Genomic DNA, 21,161 nt, shown 5'->3' with positions numbered 1-21,161 from the left:
AATGGATATGGTGAGGATTAAGGAAAATTTAGTGATATGTTGTATCATCAAGGGGAAGCCTAATAGAGTTGGATAACTGAAGAGATAAGATTTGGAGTGTATTGTGTGGAGAGATGACTAACAGTGTGCATTTGAATGAGATAAGCAGAAATAATAAGGAAAAGATAAGGCTAAGGTGGAAGGTATGAATGATATTTGTGAGAATAGTACTTGGATTGAAGAACATCTAGAGCTATGCAGGGATTTTTATGATTAACTGAATCAAATGACCTACATAATTGGAAAAGGCTTTTAGGATACAAACAAAAGTATTTCACCACTTTATGTAGATATTCCACACGATACATTTTCATCATATCCCCTACTATTTGTTCATGCTTATCACACATATTCTAGATCAATTAAAACTATATATTTGAAAGGTATAAGTGAAAAAAAAAAGTTTTGCAAGATAAGGAGGAAAGAGTAGAGAGACTTTCCAAGGAACATTAGTTCCCTAGGACCAAATAATGGGTTAAAAAGCATCTAATGAGGCAAAGGGATTCAGAGAAGAACTGTTGAGGATGATTGAATATGTAAAGAGCTAAATAATAAGTATAAAAGTGATTGCTCAGTGGGGGACCATTGTAGGTAACAGTTGTCAACCTGAAGGTCTTCTGTACATGATGACCCATGGAAAATATGTAGATTGTTGGATGACCAAAGTGATGAGCAGGCACACTTATGTATCAGCTAATGAGCAAAATGAAGAAGAATGGCTGAAGATATTTGTAGATATAAGTGATCGAGAGAGTAGTTTTTGTGGGATTATGGGAGGAGGAGGGCAGCCAGGACACCATCCTTATACTTGTAGTAGAAATTTTGCAACAGCTGTACCTAATCTTCTCTTTATGTAACTTGATGTGATGAAGGACTTTGGTAGCAGATGATAGGTAAAGAACTAGAATATTTACAAAGAAAAAAAACAAAAAAACAAACAAACAAACAAACAAAAAAAAAAAACCTCCAGCATCCCCCCCCCCACACACACCCAACCCCCCCACCACCCACCCACCCACCCACCCACACACACACACACACACACACACACACACACACACACACACACACGTGTTAGCCACTTGCCATCCTAACATTCATCTCATTGTGAGTAGTATAATATTTCTGAATATATTCATGTTATTCACCACCAATGCTGTGTCTGTGTATGTGATAAAAGGGAAGTGTGAAACTAAGTTAAGACAAAGAAAGAAAGAAAACCCTCAATATCCTCCTCACTAGTTCCTGACAGTGATTTTTGTGTGTTATAATATTTCTGCATATGTTCATGCTGTTCAACACTAATGCTGTGCCTGTGTACAAAATAAGAATACAGTGTGAGAATATGTTCAAGAGAAAGAGAGAAACATCTCCATTTCTTTTTCTCTTATTGGAGCTGTCAGACAGGTCAATCACAGCCCCTCCACTCTTCACTCATGTGGATCAAAGCAGCAGAATGGTATTTATAGTATTTACCGAGTATTTTCTGTTACTTTTGCTTGCAATGTTTTTTCTTTTCTTTCATATTTGATCACTTTATCCTATTTTTTCAAGGTAGTACCAAGAACAGACAACAAATGGCTACATACACTCACTTCCATTCTCTATCTGTTATGTGTAATGTACCAAAACCACAGCTCCCTGTCCACAATCGGGCCTCACAGAACTTTCCATGATTTACCCTGTCTGCATCACATGCCCTGGCTCAGTCCATTGACAGCATGTCAACCTTAGTTTACCACATCATTCCAATTCACTCTATCCTGTGCATGCCTTTCACTCTCCTGCATGTTCAGGCAGCAGTTGCTTAACATATTTTTCACTCCATTTTTCCATCTCCAATTTGTTCTCCCTGTTCCCTGTACTTCTGACACATATATCTTCTTTGTCAACCTTTCCTCACTCACTCCCTCCATATGTCCAAACCATTTCAACACACCCTCTTCTGCTCACTCAACCAGACATCTCTTGTACCCTTTCATTACTTTCTCAGTTGAACCACCTCACATCACGTATTGTCCTCAAACATTTAATTTCCAATCAAACATTTCATTTCCAAAACATTCACCTTCCTATGCATAGCCCTGCATCTATATGACGTTGTTGGGACTACTATTCCCTCCTACATAAAGTTTTCTCTTTCCACACATTCTTCAGTCTCCATAACCTTCACCCTGTCCCCCACCCTATAGTTCACTTTCACTTCCATAGTTCCATTTGCTGCTATGTCCATTTCCAGATATCTAAAACTCTTCACTTCCTTTAATTTTTTTCATTCAAACTTACACCCCAACTAACATATCCCTTAACTCTGCTGAACCTAGTAACCTTGCTTTTTTCACATTCACTCTCAGCTTTCTCCTTTCACACACTCTTCCAAACTCAGTCACCAACTTCTGCAGTTTCTCACTTGAATCTGCCACTAGTACTGTATCATCAGTAAACAACTGACTCACTTCCCAGGCCCTCACATCCACCACAGACTGCATACTTGGCTCTCTCTCCAAGACTCTTGCATTTACTTCCCTCACCACCTCATCCATAAACAAATTGATTAACAAAGGTGACAGACATCCTTATCACAAAGCAACTTCACCTGAAAACATTCACTCTCCTCTTTTCCTACTTTAACACAAGCCTTACACCCAAGATAAAACTTCCTACTGCTTAAACAGCTTTCCTCTCACACTGTATATTCTTGTGACCTTCCACAAAGCTCATCCTTATCATATGCCTTCTCCAGATCCATAAATTACACTTACAGATCCATCTGTTTTTTGAGTATTTTTCACACATATCCTTTAAAGCAAACACCTAATCCTTACATTACTTTTTCTTCATGCTTGCATATGGCCACAGCAGCTCATACCTTCATTTAAGGGTCAAGTAAGGTGATTGAAAAATTGCATTGAATTACATAACATCTCTTGAACAATTTGGAAACCACAAAAAAGAAAATAAGAAAACAAATTAATGATTAGCTGCAAAGCAGAAACAGCCTATTTGAGGGACAAAATAATTCAGGTAAAAGAGATCATGTATAACAAATGTCTTAGACTTCTGTGATAGAGTACGTTTGGACTGTTAGAAAGGTTTTAGCACCATTCCACATTGAAGGTTAATTAAAAAGCTAGGTATGCATGCAGGAAAAATAAAGGGTAACTCCAGCAATGAATAGATTACCTTAGTGTAAGGGAGCAAAGGACCCACCCAAAGGATCATGCTTGAAATGGGCTTAGGTCACCAGTATTGTGACACAGGGGTCACTCTCAGGCCTACTGCTATCCTTGGTGTATGTAAACAACTTGCTGGATGGACTGGACTGTCACCTAAACATAAAGAGAAATGTAATGGAAGAGATGTGTTCTTGAGGAATTTCTGGCAGGTGAAAAATTCATTAAAAGGAGTCTTAATGACACAGTGCCTCTGGAGATGTGTTCCTGAAATTGTTGGAGATGTGTTCCTGAAGGTGTCAGTTCTCACAATAGTAAGTTCTATAAAATGGCTTCCTTGGGTAACAGTAATTAGTGTGTAGATGTTATTATGGTGTTTTATTGATTAGGTGAAGACATTGTTAATATAAATACCATGTGAAACTAGATTTAACTTTCACAAGTTTGTTGGAGATTGCTATGTTGTTGATCACTGCTGCCATACTCTGGCAGTGCACCTGTCTTCCTGGCTTGCTCTCCATCTTCTGCAGTGACTTATTCCTTGAGCATGAAACTTTTGCTGCAACTAAGAACATATTGGAGTTGCTGGCTCTTTTCATCCCCTCACTGTTGTAAACTATCCTCTAATTGGTAGAGGTGTAATTCAAGTGATGGAGTGAGGAAGACAAGGAGCCTTACTCCTCAGGTATTGGTGGGGAGTCGAGAAGACTTGTTTTTCAGGTACTGACAGGGGAAGTGAGCATCCTCGTTCATCAGTTTTTGGAGGAGGAGGCACAGAGCCATGTTCCTTTCCTACTGGTGGAGGAGGCAAAGAGCCCTCTTCCATAGATATTAGTGGGTTAGGTGAGGAGCCTTGTTCCTCAGATATTGCTGGGGAAAGAGAGAAGCAATGTTATTCAGATACTGCAATTGGAGGTGAGGAACTCTGTTCCAGAGGAACTGGTTGGGGAAGTGAAGAACCTTGTTCTTCAGATATTGGCAGGGAAGTGAGTATTGTTCCTCAGATGCTGATGAGGGCAGCAAGGTGCCTTGTTTCTCAGGTACTGAGGAGGGAAGCCAAGAGCCTAATTCCTCAGGTGCTGGTGGGGTAAGCAAGGAGCCTTGTTACATAGGTACTGGTGGGGGAGGCAACTAGCTATGTTCTTCAGGTACTGGCAGGAGCACTCTTCCTCAGGTACTGGTGGGGAAGGCAAGGAGCATTGTTCCTTAGGTACTGGCGGAGGTTAGTTACTGTAGTATCACTGCATGGTCCGCATTTCTTTAACAATCCAGTGATAACTCTATTGTATAAAATAGATTAGTCAAGATTATTTACAAGGTACTGGTTTATTAAATACAGAGGTTGTAAAATCCCGTATGTCTTATGATGGTTCTTGAAATTCAGGATGATACCAGATACCAGTCATTCTAGACTGACCTTCAGTGTATTAGATATAGTTTGACTTTTGGAACATGTATTTTGAAATGTTTCTCCTTTTTTTTTTTTTTTTTTATCGCTGTCTCCCGCGTTTGCGAGGTAGCGCAAGGAAACAGACGAAAGAAATGGCCCAACCCCCCCCCCATACACATGTATATACATACGTCCACACACGCAAATATACATACCTATACAGCTTTCCATGGTTTACCCCAGACGCTTTACATGCCTTGATTCAATCCACTGACAGCACGTCAACCCTGGTATACCACATCGCTCCAATTCACTCTATTCCTTGCCCTCCTTTCACCCTCCTGCATGTTCAGGCCCCGATCACACAAAATCTTTTTCACTCCATCTTTCCACCTCCAATTTGGTCTCCCTCTTCTCCTTGCTCCCTCCACCTCCGACACATATATCCTCTTGGTCAATCTTTCCTCACTCATCCTCTCCATGTGCCCAAACCACTTCAAAACACCCTCTTCTGCTCTCTCAACCACGCTCTTTTTATTTCCACACATCTCTCTTACCCTTACGTTACTCACTCGATCAAACCACCTCACACCACACATTGTCCTCAAACATCTCATTTCCAGCACATCCATCCTCCTGCGCACAACTCTATCCATAGCCCACGCCTTGCAACCATACAACATTGTTGGAACCACTATTCCTTCAAACATACCCATTTTTGCTTTCCGAGATAATGTTCTCGACTTCCACACATTCTTTCTCCTCTATCCCCAGGGATATTATTATTATTATTATTATTATTATTATTATAATTATTACTATCATCATCATTATTATTATTATACTTAATCTCCATTTTCTGAATCAGCGAGGTAGCACAGGAAAGAGATAAAGAAAGACCCATCCAATCGTATACCCACATATACACATATACATATGCATAGCAACATTTATATCATTATTATAATTGTTATTATCATCATCATTATTATTATTATTATTATTTTTTCTTTCATACTATTTGCCATTTCCCGTGTTAGCGAGGTAGCGTTAAGAGCAGAGGACTGGGCCTTTGAGGGAATATCCTCACCTGGCCCCCTTCTCTGTTCCTTCTTTTGGAAAATTAAAAAAAAAAACGAGAGGGGAGGATTTCCAGCCACCTGCTCCCTCCCCTTTTAGTTGCCTTCTATGACACACAGGGAATACGTGGGAAGTATTCTTTCTCCTCTATCCCCAGGGATATTATTATTATTATTATTATTATTATAATTATTACTATCATCATCATTATTATTATTATACTTAATCTCCATTTTCTGAATCAGCGAGGTAGCACAGGAAAGAGATAAAGAAAGACCCATCCAATCGTATACCCACATATACACATATACATATGCATAGCAACATTTATACATATACAAACACATACACTGACATATACAAATATACACATGCACATATTCATACTTGCTTGCCTTCATCCATTCCCAGTGTCACCCCACCCCACAGGAAACAGCATCACCACCCCCTGCATCAGCGAGGTAGCGACAAAAAAAAAAGGCCACATCCACTCACACTTAGTCTCTAGCTGTCATGTGTAATGCCCTGAAACCACAGCTCTGTATCTACATCCAGGCCCCACAGACCTTTCCAAGGTTTACCCCAGACATTTTTCATGCCCTGGTTCAGTCCATTGACAGCAAGTTGACTCCGGTATAACACATTGTTCAGGTTCACTTTATGCCTTTCATGCCTCTCACCCTTCTGCATGTTCAGGCCCCAGTCATTCAAAATCTTTTTCACTCCATCCTTCCACCTCCAATATGGTCTCCTGCTTTTCCTTCTTCCCTCCCCCTCTGACACGTATATCCTTTTTGTCAACCTTTCCTCACTCATTCTTTCCATATGGCCAAGTTATTTCAGTACACCCTCTTCTGCTTTCTCAGCCACACTCTTTGTCACCACATCTCTCTTACCCTTTCTTTACTTACTCGTTCAAACCACCTCACACTACATATTGTCCTCAGACACTTCATTACCAACATATCCACCCTCCTCCTTACAACCCTATCTATAGCCCATTCCTGGCAGCCATATAATATTGTTGGAACTACTATTCCTTCAAACATACCCATTTTTATTCTTTGAGATAATGTTCTCTCCACACATTCTTCATCGCTTCCAGAACCTTTGCCCCCTCCCCCACCCTATGACTCATTTTTTCTTCCATGGTTCCATTCACTTCCAAGTCCACTCTCAGATATCTAAAACCCTCAATTCTTCCAACTTTTCTTCATTCAAACTTACATTCCAACCAACTTGTCCCTCAACCCTGCTGAACATGATAACCTTGCTCTTATTCACATTAACTATCAACTTTCTCCTTTCATAAACTTTTCCAAACTCAGTACCAAATTCTGCAGTTTCTCACTCAACTCAGCCACTAGTGCTGTATCATCAGCGAACAGTTGAGTCGCTTCCCTAGCCCTCTCACCCCAACAGACTGCATACTTGCCCCTCTCTCAAAACTATGGCATTTACCTCCCTAACCACCCCATCCATAAACAAATTAATCATCCATGGGGACATCACACACCCCTGTCGCAGACTGACCTTCACCGGGAACCAATCACTCTCTTCTTCCTACTGTACACATGCCTTCCACCCTTGATAAAAACTTCTCACTGCTTCCAGCAGCTTATCTCCCAAACCATATATTCTTAAGACCTTCAAAAAAAGCATCTCTTTCAACCTTATCTTACACCTTCTCCAGATCCATAAATGCTACATACAAATCCAACTGTTTTTCTAAGTATTTCTCACGTATATTCTTCAAGGTAAACACCTGATCCACACATCCTCTACCACTTCTAAAACCACACTGCTCCTCCCCAATCTGATGCTCTGTACATGCCTTCACCCTCTCCATCAGTACTTTCCCATACAATTTTCCATGAACACTCAACAAACTTATGCCTCTGCAGTTTGAACTCTCATCTTTATCCCCTTTTCTTTTGTATAGTGACAATATACATGCATCCACCAATCCTCAGGCACTTCACCATGCTCCATACATACAATGAAAATCCTTACCAACCAATCAACAACACAGTCACCCCCTTTCTTAGTAAATTAAGCTACAATACCATCTAATCCTGCCGCCTTGCCAGCTTTCATCTTCTGCAAGGCTTTCTCCACCTCTTTTCTCTTCACCAAACCACTCTCCCTGACTCTCATTTTGCACACCACCCCGACCAAAACCACCCTACATCTGCCACTCTGTCATCAGACACATTCAACAAACCTTCAAAATACTCACTCCATCTCTTCCTCACTTCATCACTACCTGCTATCATTTCCCCGTGTGCCCCTTCACCAGTGTTCCCATCTGTCGTCTCACCAACCCCTGACTTTACTCTCAAGTTGTTTCCAAACCATTCTTCCCCTTCATCCTTGAGCTTTGTTTCACTCAGAGCCAGAACATCCAGGTTTCTTTCCTCAAACATACAACCTGTCTCTCTTTTCTTCTCATCTTGGTTACATCCATACACATTCAGACACCCCAGTCTGAGCCTTCAAGGCTGATGAGCGCACACCGCTTGACTCCTTCTGTTTCCTCTTTTAGAGATTGAAATGCTGCAAAGTACGTTATATCTATTAAAGCAATATTTTTTCATGTTCATTAGATAAAAGTCCATTACAAGAGGCTCTATTTAAAGAGGTCTCTCTCTTTTTGCAGATGATGCCACTGTCATGAGAAAAGTAAAGAATGATGACGATCGTATCAGCTTTCAAGGAAACCTGAGCAAACTCCAGAATTGGTCCGATAAATGGTTAATGAAATTTAATCTGAGTGAAAAGTAATGAGGATGGGAAATGGGGAAAAAAGGTCTTGGCACAGTTATTCCTTAGTGGGATAAACTACAGGAATCTGTGTGAAAGAAAACTTAAGGACAGACAATTTGCTTACATGATTTCCTGGGCATATCAGAAGAATTGTAAAGAGGGCAAAATGTCTGCTGGCCGTAGTAGAATTGCATTGAATTATATCTTCAATCCCTTCCTATCTAACCTCCCATTTCCTTCTACAGAACACGGTGTGAAGGTCCTCTTATATGCAGATGACCTTACAGTCATATCACAGTACGTTGACACCACAAAAGTAACTAAAAATATGCTACACTACACATTGGAACAATGGCTCTCCCAAAACAGCATGTGTGCATTTTCACAAAAGTCTTCAGTCACTCTTTGAAACCCAGAGAGATGTAAATCCATTCTACACCTTCCCATCATGTTGAATGGCTAAGCACTCTGACTCAACAAAACACCAGCAATTCTGGGCCTCACATATGACAGTCATGAAATTCTCTCTCCACACTACAAACATCAGCACACTGGTAACAAACAAACTAAATACTCTTGTAATGCTAACTGGTACCAGATTTGAACAAGAAAAGGAATTCCATTGTATCCTTTAAAAACATTTCATCTGCTCCACCCTAAATTATGATTCACCTGCATGGTCATCCACCCTGTCAAAAGCAAATATGGTAAAGATGCAAACCACACAAAACATAGCACTCAAAACAATCACAGGCTGCTTAGCAACCACAAGCACTCAACATCTACACAGTGATCCAAAGATTCTTTCAATACAGTCCTAACTAAACCTACTCAGCAGTCACTTCTTTGCAGCAGCAGCATTATACCTTTCTCATCAAAACTGGTTTATAACCAACCACCAATCTCCAAATAGGAAAAAGTGCCCCTTGCCTTAAACTTCAGAAACCTATATTTAAAGATTCTCCCTCTTCCAACAAACCAGAATAACCTGACAAACACGAAACAACTGTCCTCCATACTCAGTCCTAAACACATCCTCCCTGACATGCATCCTTCTGAGACTATACTCCCAGACATATGCAAGTTACTCTCTCCTGCTTTCACAATGGACACCACCCATCACTCCAACATTACTAACTCTTTCATCATACCACAAGAATCCTTATACCCATTATAAAACTACCACAATGATGAAAGTTTTGAAGACTTACTGCTCATTCTTCACACTATTCCCACATAGACATAAACATAGTACCACTCTTTATGACCTGTGTTCCCACCCACTGGACGTTGTCAGCTTCCTGAGTACTGTAGAAGCTCCATAAAAGATAGAAGGGGCTCTTGGAGCAGGAGGGTAAGGTAAGGAAATGTTTAGCAAGCTATTTTTAACATAGACCAAAAAGGGATTGTGCCTCCCAGGTCAGGTAACAGCACCTGTTAGCACAAAGATGTATTTGTGAGAGTCCAGTGAATGGGAGCCAAGATAGTATTTTGATTAAGAGTAGCTCAGCTGAGAGGCTGAAGGCTACAAATTTCATAACCATGGAGGAGAGAGAATATATGGGCAACATAATTACAGCTCAGTTTTCTAAATCAGTTGGGTGAGGTCAACAGTAAACAGTTCTTTGTGAAATTCACTAACAATAACCAAAGGTCATGACAAGACACAGGTCAAGAATGTTACTAGACTTATGTTATATGCGCCTCTTTACTCACAAAGACAGTTTGCAGGTTATTCTCTTTGAATTATTTGTAGGCGTACTAACTCTTACAACACCAATCTGTGATTTTGTGATATCTTCCACTAGCACAAACAGCCTCAAAAGGACCAAGTGGTTTGTTGCTGTTTGAATTCCTTTGTGTTTCTTTGTAAAAGATGCAAAGAAATGCAGTTTTATTGTAAAAGTGTTGGATGGTTGGAATAATCAAATTAATGAAACTGTGAATGCTCTGTATATATAAATGCTTTAAAAAGTTCTTGATAATCAAGAAAGTTCACTAGATGAGGTGCTATGAGTATAGAACTCTCCCCATACTGTACAATTAGGTAATTATGTTCTTTTGTGATTGTGTGACATTTCTAGCTCATCTGTCTTAGTTATTGCTATGGTGAGCTATTCATCCATTTTTTATCCCAATTAACTTCTCAGAAACAATCTTCCAGATCATTGTAAAGTTTGACATGGATGTTCCTGATTGTGAGATTAAGTTTTTCATCATGGTAATTTGATAATTTCTGCTCCCTCCATCCCTGACAGCCAGCTTAGTGACTCACCAGTCCCCATTTATTTACTCATGTTAGTAAGTGCAAGTTCAGGAAGTTTTTTATGCTTATCACTGCTATGTTTATTTCAGGATTGCCTCCCTATCCTTATGGGTTTTCTTCAGAATAGCCATGCTGATGATGCACTCCGGTTGGCATCCTTGGTTGTTCTAACTAACATTGCCACAATCAGTGAATGGCATGATGAATACTGTCCACTGCTACACAGGTTAGTTGACTGAAGACAGTCATGATGGAGTTTGGGGGCATGTATTAAAAAAAAAAAGTTGAGTGTAAATGCTATTTAGCATAAGTGATCGCATTTGAAACCAAGGAGTGAGTTTGTAAAATATGTTTAGATGATTAGAAGAGTAAGATGATTCAAACATCATGTTTTGGACTTTTATTATGAATGGAGACATGGCAGCTTGTAGGATACAGTTAGTAAAGAAGAGTGAGAAACGAGAATAGGAGAATGGATGGCTGATCATTGTATCCTGTGGTAGATGGTATATTCTAAAGGTTATTGTGTGAATCAGGTATTTGCTTTGAATAATGTGTGTGAAAAATACTTAGGAAAACAGTTGGATTTGCTTGTGGCACTTATAGATCTGGAGAAGGCATATGATAGGTTTGATAGAAAAGCTCGTGGAAGGCACTATGAATATATGATGTGAGGGATCGATAGAGATTCTTGTGGAAGGCATTAAGAATATATGGTGTGGGAGGTAAGCTGCTAGAGGCAGAGATGTTTTTATCAAGGGTGTAAGGCATGTGTATGAGTAGGAAGAGAGGAGAGTGAAAAGTACCCAGTAAAAGTTGGTCTGGAGCTGAGATGTGTGATGTCACCATGGTTGTTTAATTTGTTTATGGATGGGGTGGTGAGGGAGGTAAATGCAAGAGTTTTAGAGAGAGGGACTAGTACGGAGTCAGTTGGGAATGAGAGGGCCTGGGAAGTGAGTCAGTTGTTGTTTGCCATTGATACAGCACTGGTGGCTGAGTTGAGTGAGAAACTGCAGATGTTGGTGACTGAGTTTGGACAAGTGTGTGAAAGGAGGAAGTTGAAAGTAAATGTGAATAAAAGCAATGTTATTAAGTTCAGCAGGGTTGTAGGACAGGTTAGTTGGGATGTTAGTTTGAAAGTATAAAAACTGGAGAAAATGAAGTGTTTTAGACACCTGGGAGTAGGCATGGCAACAAATAGAAGTATGAAAGTGGAAGTATCATAGGATGGGTGAGTGGGCAAATGTTCTTGGAGCACTGAAGAATGTGAGGAAAGAGAGAACATCATCCGGAAGGGGAAAAAATGGGTATCTTTGAAGGTATGTTAATTCCAAGAATACTATACTAATGCAAGGCTTGAGTTATAGATAAGGCTCTGTAGAGAAGGGTGGATGCATTGCAAATAAAATGTTTGAGGATAGTATGTGGTTTGAGGTGGTTTGATCAAGTAAGTAATGAAAGGGTAAGAGGGAAATGTAGTAATGAAATAAGTGTTGGTTGAGAGAACTTAAGAAGGTGTGATGAAATGGTATGGATATATGGAGAAAATGAGTAAGGAAAGGTTGACAAAGAGAATATGTGTGTCAGATGTGGAAGGAACAAGGAGAACTGGGAGACTAAATTGGAGATGGAAGGATGGAGTGAAAAAGATTTTGTGTGATTGGGGTCTGAATATGCAAGAGGATGAAAGGCATGCTCAGGATTGAGTGAACTGGAATGATGTGGTATACAGGGGTCAACATGCTGTCAGTAGAGTGAACCAGGGCATGTGAAGCATCCAGGGTAAACCTTGGAATGGTTTGTAGGGCCTGGTTGTGAATAGGGAGCTGTTTCCAGTGCATTACACATGACAGCTAGAGAATGGATGCAGGTTAATATATCCCCTCTTCATCTGAACCTGGTGCTAATGTTAGAAATGGTGATTTAGTATGACACACACACACACACACACACACACACACACACACACACACACACACACACACACACACACACACACAGTGCCTGCCAGTGAAGAAGGCATGAGTTGGCTTAGGGAGATTATATTGGTGCAGATTACTTTACCACACCAAGATAGTGTTGGTGTCTGCCAATGAAGTTGATACCCTCTAGCAAGCAGTGGCATCTATGTGACATGCCAACATATCAGTTGAGCCCCCCTCTGTAGTAGTTTAGCTGTTTTAGGGGGCAGGATTGACATGCTTCCCACACAAGCCCTGGATTTTGCTGTTTTTACCCTTTTCTCACCTCTAACACCTACAATAGTTGGAGATGCTCTCTTTACAAGTGATAAAATAGCACCTCTAGTTGCACTTTACAAGGGAAATAAGCCTCTTTGGGAAATTTCACATACTACTAGTGTGAGAGTGAGATCAGTACTACAATGGATGAAGGATTTTAATGATAGCAGCAACGCTGTTGCACTGACCAGTGTGAAACACCTTGGGAAGGCCAGGAAAATTCTCCATGTCCTCTGAATGTTCTTGAAAGTGAAGTGAGTGCAGATCCATGCCTGAGTGCAAAGTAATTAAAAGAAAAGATGCTGGACTGCTTAGTGATGTGTCTAAAAGGACAGTGCAATACTGCTTACATGAGGACCTTAAATAACGGAGCTACAGGCTGCATCCCAAACCACTCATAACCCCTATACACTAGAAGGAAAGGGTCGGTTTTTGTAAGAAATATGTAATGTTGGATACAGCTAAGTTCAGAAATGTCTTGTGGAGTGATGAGTCTACTTTTTTTTTTTCTTTTTTTTTTACAAGTTGCCATGGCAGGCACAATTAGTCAACCAGGCTGTGATCTATTTGACCCCAAGCACATTGCAGACACTGTAGAGTTCCTTGCTTCACTTTTAGTGCGGGATTTTTTCAGCTGTTTTGATATTTGGGACCTTGTAATGTTGCCAAAGAATGGGACTACAAACAGATAAGCTTCTGTGTAACTATCTTTTAGATTTGTTAAAAATGTGCAAGGGCAAAGTGTTCATGCAGGGTGGGGTTCCCAGCCACACTGTAAAACTAGTCACTGAATAGCTTAAGGACTGTGCAGTGGAGCTTTTCAGTAACTGACCCAAGAATTCACCAGATTTCAGTCCAATAGAAAACATGAGGGTGGTTATGAAACTGAATTTAGGTAACAGGGATATGTCATCACTACCAAAGCTAGAGGCGGATGTTTGTGAAATCTGGGCAAAGATGGATTCTAAATGGCTGAATGTCTTTAGAACCTTGCTTATTCAGTTTCTGGTCATTTCAAGAGAGTATAAAGAGGGATAGGGAAACCAATAAAGTACTAATTTCTCATTTATCCTTGATGGTGGTGCTGCAGCCCCTTCACACTTACTTTATCGGTGGGCACTATATATATTCTCATTTCTCTTTTATTCATCATATGCTGCATTAGCAAGGTAGCATCAGGAATAGATAAAAAAAAATGGCCTTATTTACTCATGTCCCCTCTAGCTGTCACATATAATGTACCGAAGCCAGAGCTCCCATTCACAATCAGGCCCTAGAGACCTTTTTGTGGTTTTCCCTGGTCACATCATATGCACTGGTTCAGTCAATTGATATGATGACCCTTATGTAACACCCTGCTTGAATTCACTCTGTCCCTTGCAAGCCTAACATCCTCTTGGATGTGTGGGCCTTAAATGCTCAGAACCTTTTTCACTATATCCTTCCATCTTCAGTTCAGTCACCTCCTTGTCTTCCCAACTTTTAACTGATATGTCTACATTGCCAGCCTTTCCTCACTCATCCTTTCCATATGTTTGAACCATTCTAATACACCCTCTTCAGCTGTCACAACTGTAATCTTGGAAACAACAGCTCTCTCTTACCCTTTCATTTCTTACTTTATCAACCCTTCTCACAACACATCTCAAAATCTCAAACATTCACCTTTTCCTTGCTTTGTCACGAAGAAACCACATTTCACATCCATACAACTCGCCCCTTCTTGTATATTGATATTTAAAAGTTTGAACAGAAGATAGAGCCAAGTGAGGAGTGTTCACCCTCCTTGAAGGATCAGGCTGGAGTGTCTGAATGTATGTGGATGTAACCAAAATGAAAAGAAGGGAGAGATAGGTAATTTGTTTGAAGAGAGAAAACTGGATGTTTTAACTCTGCTTTAAACAGAGCTCAAAGGTAAGGGAGAAGAATGATTTTGGAATGTTTTAGGAGATAATGTCAGGAGTTAGTGTAAGAACTAAGGATGGAGTAGCACTTCTGCTGAGGAAGGAGTTGTGGGAATTTGTGAAAAAAATATAAGGTAGTGAGCCCCAGACTAATCTAGGTAAAAATGAAAATGGAGTATGAGAAGTGGGTGACAATTAGTGCTTTTGCACCAAGAAATGAGAGTGCTGAGAAAGAGAGGCAGGTGTTTTGGGAGTTCAGAAGGTGTCTCAGCAGTTGTAATGCAATGGATTTATTATTATTGATGGGTGATATGAATGCAAGAATGGGTAATGTGTGAGTTGAGGGTATAAGTGGGGGGCATGGGATGCTTACTGATGTAAATGAAAATGGTGAATGGTTTGTGGAGCATGCAGAAGAGTCCATTGGATATGAATGTGCTGAGAGAAGCATCTGGTGGGACGTCTAATCATTACTTGGTGGGGGTAAGGATGAAGGTTTTTTGAGACTTTAAGAGGACATGATTTGGATGGGAAGTGGGTGGTGAAAGTGTAAGAGCTTGGAAATGAGATATGCAGAGATTGAGTGTAGAATGGCAAAAGATGAGAATAAACAAAGCTAGGAGAGTAGGTGTGGAACAGAAGGTATTTAGGGAAGCATTGCTTGCATGTGTGAGAGAAGTGTGTGGCATGCAGATGGTGGGAGATGGGCTTTTAAGAAAGGATAGTGAGTAATGGGATAATGAAATTCAGGTGCTTGTGAAAGAGAGAAAAGAGGTGCATGGACATGTACTTACATGGAAAGAGGGTGAGTGATTGAGAGATGTGCAAGAGAAAGCAGCAAGGGGTCAAGAGGAAGATGCAATGGTTATAAAAGGGGGCAAATGATAGTAGGGTTGAATTAGTATTAACAGGCTTACAGACTTTAGCAAGAATAACAAAATGTTTTGGAATGAGGTTTATAATATGAGGAAAACAAGAGAATGAGTGAGGTTAACATTGAAAGGGGGAAATTGGGAAGTGGTAACAGGCAGAGCTGAGGTGAAGAGATGGACTTAGTGTTTTGAAGGATTGGCAAATATATTTGATGATAGAGGTGGTAGATGTAAGGTGTTTTGGACCTGCAAGTATTTAAAATAAGAGAGTTGTGGTGGGTGGTTTGCTGAAAAGAGAAGAGTTGGTGAAAGCCTTGCATTAGATGAAGTGTGGCAAAGTGGCTAGAGTGGATGTGACTGCCTTTGAATTTCTTAAAAGATGTGATTATGTTGTTGATTGGATAGTGAGGATTTTCAGTGTATTTATAGCTCATGTTTAGGTGCTTGAGGATTGATGGAATGCCTGTATAGTGCTAGTGTTTAAAGGCAAGGGGAACAATAACGTATGGTAAGATTGTAGGAGTATAAGTTTGTTGAGTGTACCCAGTAAGTTATATGGAAAAGTGGTGATTGAGAGTGTGATGACATGTACAGAGCATCAGATTGCTGAGAGAAATGACATAGTTTTAAGTGATAGAGGAAGTGTAAATCATGTGAATGCTTTGAAGAATGTATTGAGTCATTCATAGAAAAATAAGTGGATTTGTATGTGGTATTTATGGATCTGGAGAAGCATATGATGTGGTTGATGGAGATGTCTTATGAAGGTTACTACAAATGGTGTGGGAGGAAAGTTAAATGAGGGAGTAAGAAGTTTTTACCAAGAGATTGAGGGACCTAGACAGACTCCAAAGCTGCTCTGATACGTGGTTAATGACATTCAACCTGAGTCAGGGTAAAGTAATGAGGAGAGGGTGAAAGAAGGTCTCAGTATTATCATCCAGCTGGAAGTAATCTTCAGGATTTTGCTTGGGAGAGGGAGTTGGGAGTTGACATTGTGCCTGTGACCAGAGTCGCACATTAGGGGAATAGTTAAGGAGACAAACTATGTGTTGGCAAATATTAGAGTAGCTTTCAAGTATATGGTTAGGGAAATATTTAGCAAGCTGTCCATATCCTACATAAGTTCTAAACTAGAATATGCTTCTCAAGTTTCATCACCACACCTAAAGAAACACAAAGAACTCATAGAGAACATCCAGAAAAGGGCAAAAAAGACAGTACCAGAATTAAGAGAACTGAGTTACAGGGAGAGGCCAGAGGTTTTGAATTTGCCTATCTTGGAAGAGAAGAGATTGAGGGGTGAACTGATCTCAACCTTTAAGTTTTAAAAACAAACAGATGACATAGGCAGTGAACAGTTCTACAAGAGATGTGGGGATATAGCAACCAGAGGACATGGCATGAAATTAAGCAAAAATCTTGTTAAAAATATGTAATTAAGTTCTTTTATAGTATAAAAGATTGGAGGAATAGAATAAAATGACTGAGTACATGGTTGATGTAGACAGAATACGAAAATTTAAGAAGCTCTATGATAGTAGAGAACATTTAAGAGACAGAGCCTCATAAGTGTAAGACTCCCTCCCAACACAAGTAGGTAATTACACACGCAAGAACTTTACTCAGGTACTCATTTGTTGACCAATCCTAAGGGGAGGATGAATAATTGTGTTTTGGTGTTGGCTAACTGTTGCATGTAGGATTTAAACCCATCTGTGTCCCATTTTGTCAGTAATGCTGACCACTAATGCAAGCATGTGTGTGTGTGTTTTACTCCTAACAGCTCGAATGTATCACGTCTATGTACTTTCATTTTGTTGCTTATGTGATTAATTTTACAGAAATTTGTGGCATGTAAGTGTCATTTACCAGTGTATGCTACTTACTAAATATATTGATCTAATTTTGAAAATTTTTAATTTTGTTGGCCAGACTATACCATCTTGTGGACAGCAGCAACCCGCACATTCAGCTTCAGAGCTTACGACTCCTGGTCAACCTCTCTTGCAACAGAGAGATGATTCCCTCTTTGCTTGCTGCTGAGGTAAGTTTTTATTATATTTTTTTTATTTTGCTTTGTCGCTGTCTCCCGCATTTGCGAGGTTACACAAGGAAACAGACAAAAGAAATGGCCCAACCCACCCCATACACATGTATATACATACACGTCTACACACGCAAATATACATACCCATACATCTCAATGTACACATATATATACACACACAGACACATACGTATATATACATGCACACAATTCACACTGTCTGCCTTTATTCATTCCCATCGCCACCTCGCCACACATGGAATAACATCCCCCTCCCCACTCATGTGTGCGAGGTAGCACTAGGAAAAGACAACAAAGGCCCCATTCGTTCACACTCAGTCTCTAACTGTCGTGCAATAATGCCCGAAACCACAGCTCCCTTTCCACATTCAGGCCCCACAGAACTTTCCATGGTTTACCCCAGACGCTTCACATGCCCTGATTCAATCCATTGACAGCACGTCGACCCTGGTATACCACATCGATCCAATTCACCCTATTCCTTGCCCGCCTTTCACCCTCCTGCATGTTCAGGCCCCGATCACTCAAAATCTTTTTCACTCCATCTTTCCTCCTCCAATTTGGTCTCCACCTCCAACACATATATCCTCTTGGTCAATCTTTCCTCACTCATTCTCTCCATGTGCCCAAACCATTTCAAAACACCCTCTTCTGCTCTCTCAACCACGCTCTTTTTATTTCCACACATCTCTCTTACCCTTACATTACTTACTCGATCAAACCACCTCACACCACACATTGTCCTCAAACATCTCATTCCAGCACATCCACCATTATATATATATATATATATATATTTTTTTTTTTTTTTTTTTATACTTTGTCGCTGTCTCCCGCGTTTGCGAGGTAGCGCAAGGAAACAGACGAAAGAAATGGCCCAACCCCCCCCCAAACACATGTACATACACACGTCCACACACGCAAATATACATACCTACACAGCTTTCCATGGTTTACCCCGGACGCTTCACATGCCCTGGTTCAATCCACTGACAGCACGTCAACCCCTGTATACCACATCACTCCAATTCGCTCTATTTCTTGCCCTCCTTTCACCTTCCTGCATGTTCAGGCCCCGATCACACAAAATCCTTTTCACTCCATCTTTCCACCTCCAATTTGGTCTCCCTCTTCTCCTCGTTCCCTCCACCTCCGACACATATATCCTCTTGGTCAATCTTTCCTCACTCATTCTCTCCATGTGCCCAAACCATTTCAAAACACCCTCTTCTGCTCTCTCAACCACGCTCTTTTTATTTCCACACATCTCTCTTACCCTTACGTTACTTACTCGATCAAACCACCTCACACCACACATTGTCCTCAAGCATCTCATTTCCAGCACATCCAACCTCCTGCGCACAACTCTATCCATAGCCCACGCCTCGCAACCATACAACATTGTTGGAACCACTATTCCTTCAAACATACCCATTTTTGCTTTCCGGGATAATGTTCTCGACTTCCACACATTTTTCAAGGCTCCCAAAATTTTCGCCCCCTCCCCCACCCTATGATCCACTTCCGCTTCCATGGTTCCATCCGCTGCCAGATCCACTCCCAGATATCTAAAACACTTCACTTCCTCCAGTTTTTCTCCATTCAAACTCACCTCCCAATTGACTTGACCCTCAACCCTACTGTACCTAATAACCTTGCTCTTATTCACATTTACTCTTAACTTTCTTCTTCCACACACTTTACCAAACTCCGTCACCAGCTTCTGCAGTTTCTCACATGAATCCGCCACCAGCGCTGTATCATCAGCGAACAACAACTGACTCACTTCCCAAGCTCTCTCATCCCCATATATATATATATATATGGTGTGGGAGGGAAGTTGTTAGAAGAAGTGAAAAGTTTTTATCGAGGATGTATGGCATGTGTACGTGTAGGAAGAGAGGAAAGTGATTGGTTCTCAGTGAATGTAGGTTTGCGGCAGGGGTGTGTGATGTCTCCATGGTTGTTTAATTTGTTTATGGATGGGGTTGTTAGGGAGATAAATGCAAGAGTTTTGGAAAGAGGGACAAGTATGAAGTCTGTTGGGGATGAGAGAGCTTGGGAAGTGAGTCAGTTGTTGTTCGCTGATGATACAGCGCTGGTGGCGGATTCATGTGAGAAACTGCAGAAGCTGGTGACGGAGTTTGGTAAAGTGTGTGGAAGAAGAAAGTTAAGAGTAAATGTGAATAAGAGCAAGGTTATTAGGTACAGTAGGGTTGAGGGTCAAGTCAATTGGGAGGTGAGTTTGAATGGAGAAAAACTGGAGGAAGTGAAGTGTTTTAGATATCTGGGAGTGGATCTGTCAGCGGATGGAACCATGGAAGCGGAAGTGGATCATAGGGTGGGGGAGGGGGCAAAAATCCTGGGAGCCTTGAAGAATGTGTGGAAGTCGAGAACATTATCTCGGAAAGCAAAAATGGGTATGTTTGAAGGAATAGTGGTTCCAACAATGTTGTATGGTTGCGAGGCGTGGGCTATGGATAGAGATGTGCGCAGGAGGATGGATGTGCTGGAAATGAGATGTTTGAGGAAAATGTGTGGTGTGAGGTGGTTTGATCGAGTAAGTAACGTAAGGGTAAGAGAGATGTGTGGAAATAAAAAGAGCGTGGTTGAGAGAGCAGAAGAGGGTGTTTTAAAATGGTTTGGGCACATGGAGAGAATGAGTGAGGAAAGATTGACCAAGAGGATATATGTGTCGGAGGTGGAGGGAACGAGGAGAAGAGGGAGACCAAGTTGGAGGTGGAAAGATGGAGTGAAAAAGATTTTGTGTGATCGGGGCCTGAACATGCAGGAGGGTGAAAGGAGGGCAAGGAATAGAGTGAATTGGAGCGATGTGGTATACAGGGGTTGACGTGCTGTCAGTGGATTGAATCAAGGCATGTGAAGCGTCTGGGGTAAACCATGGAAAGCTGTGTAGGTATGTATATTTGCGTGTGTGGACGTGTGTATGTACATGTGTATGGGGGGGGGTTGGGCCATTTCTTTCGTCTGTTTCCTTGCGCTACCTCGCAAACGCGGGAGACAGCGACAAAGTATAAAAAAAAAAAAATATATATATATATATATATATATATATATATATATATATATATATATATATATATATATATATATATATATATATGCCTTCACCCTCTCAATCAATACCCTCCCATATAATTTACCAGGAATACTCAACAAACTTATACCTCTGTAATTTGAGCACTCACTCTTATCCCCTTTGCCTTTGTACAATGGCACTATGCACGCATTCCGCCAATCCTCAGGCACCTCACCATGAGTCATACATACATTAAATAACCTTACCAACCAGTCAACAATACAGTCACCCCCTTTTTTAATAGATTCCACTGCAATACC

The 21,161-nt window shown here is 40.7% G+C and overlaps 1 protein-coding gene across 1 annotated transcript in view; it reads left to right on the top strand.

Moving 5' to 3' along the window:
* LOC139756250 (uncharacterized) overlaps window positions 1–21,161 on the top strand; it is a 162,912-nt gene that overhangs the window by 82,668 nt on the left and 59,083 nt on the right. The window contains exons 8-9 of the mRNA XM_071675438.1: window positions 10,804–10,940; window positions 17,666–17,777. Of these exons, the coding sequence (XP_071531539.1) occupies window positions 10,804–10,940; window positions 17,666–17,777 (249 nt within the window). The remainder of the gene's footprint in view (window positions 1–10,803; window positions 10,941–17,665; window positions 17,778–21,161) is intronic.

This window comes from Panulirus ornatus, chromosome 21, assembly GCF_036320965.1.
Source record: "Panulirus ornatus isolate Po-2019 chromosome 21, ASM3632096v1, whole genome shotgun sequence".
NCBI lineage: Eukaryota > Metazoa > Arthropoda > Malacostraca > Decapoda > Palinuridae > Panulirus > Panulirus ornatus.
This window is presented reverse-complemented; position numbering and strand designations above follow the sequence as displayed.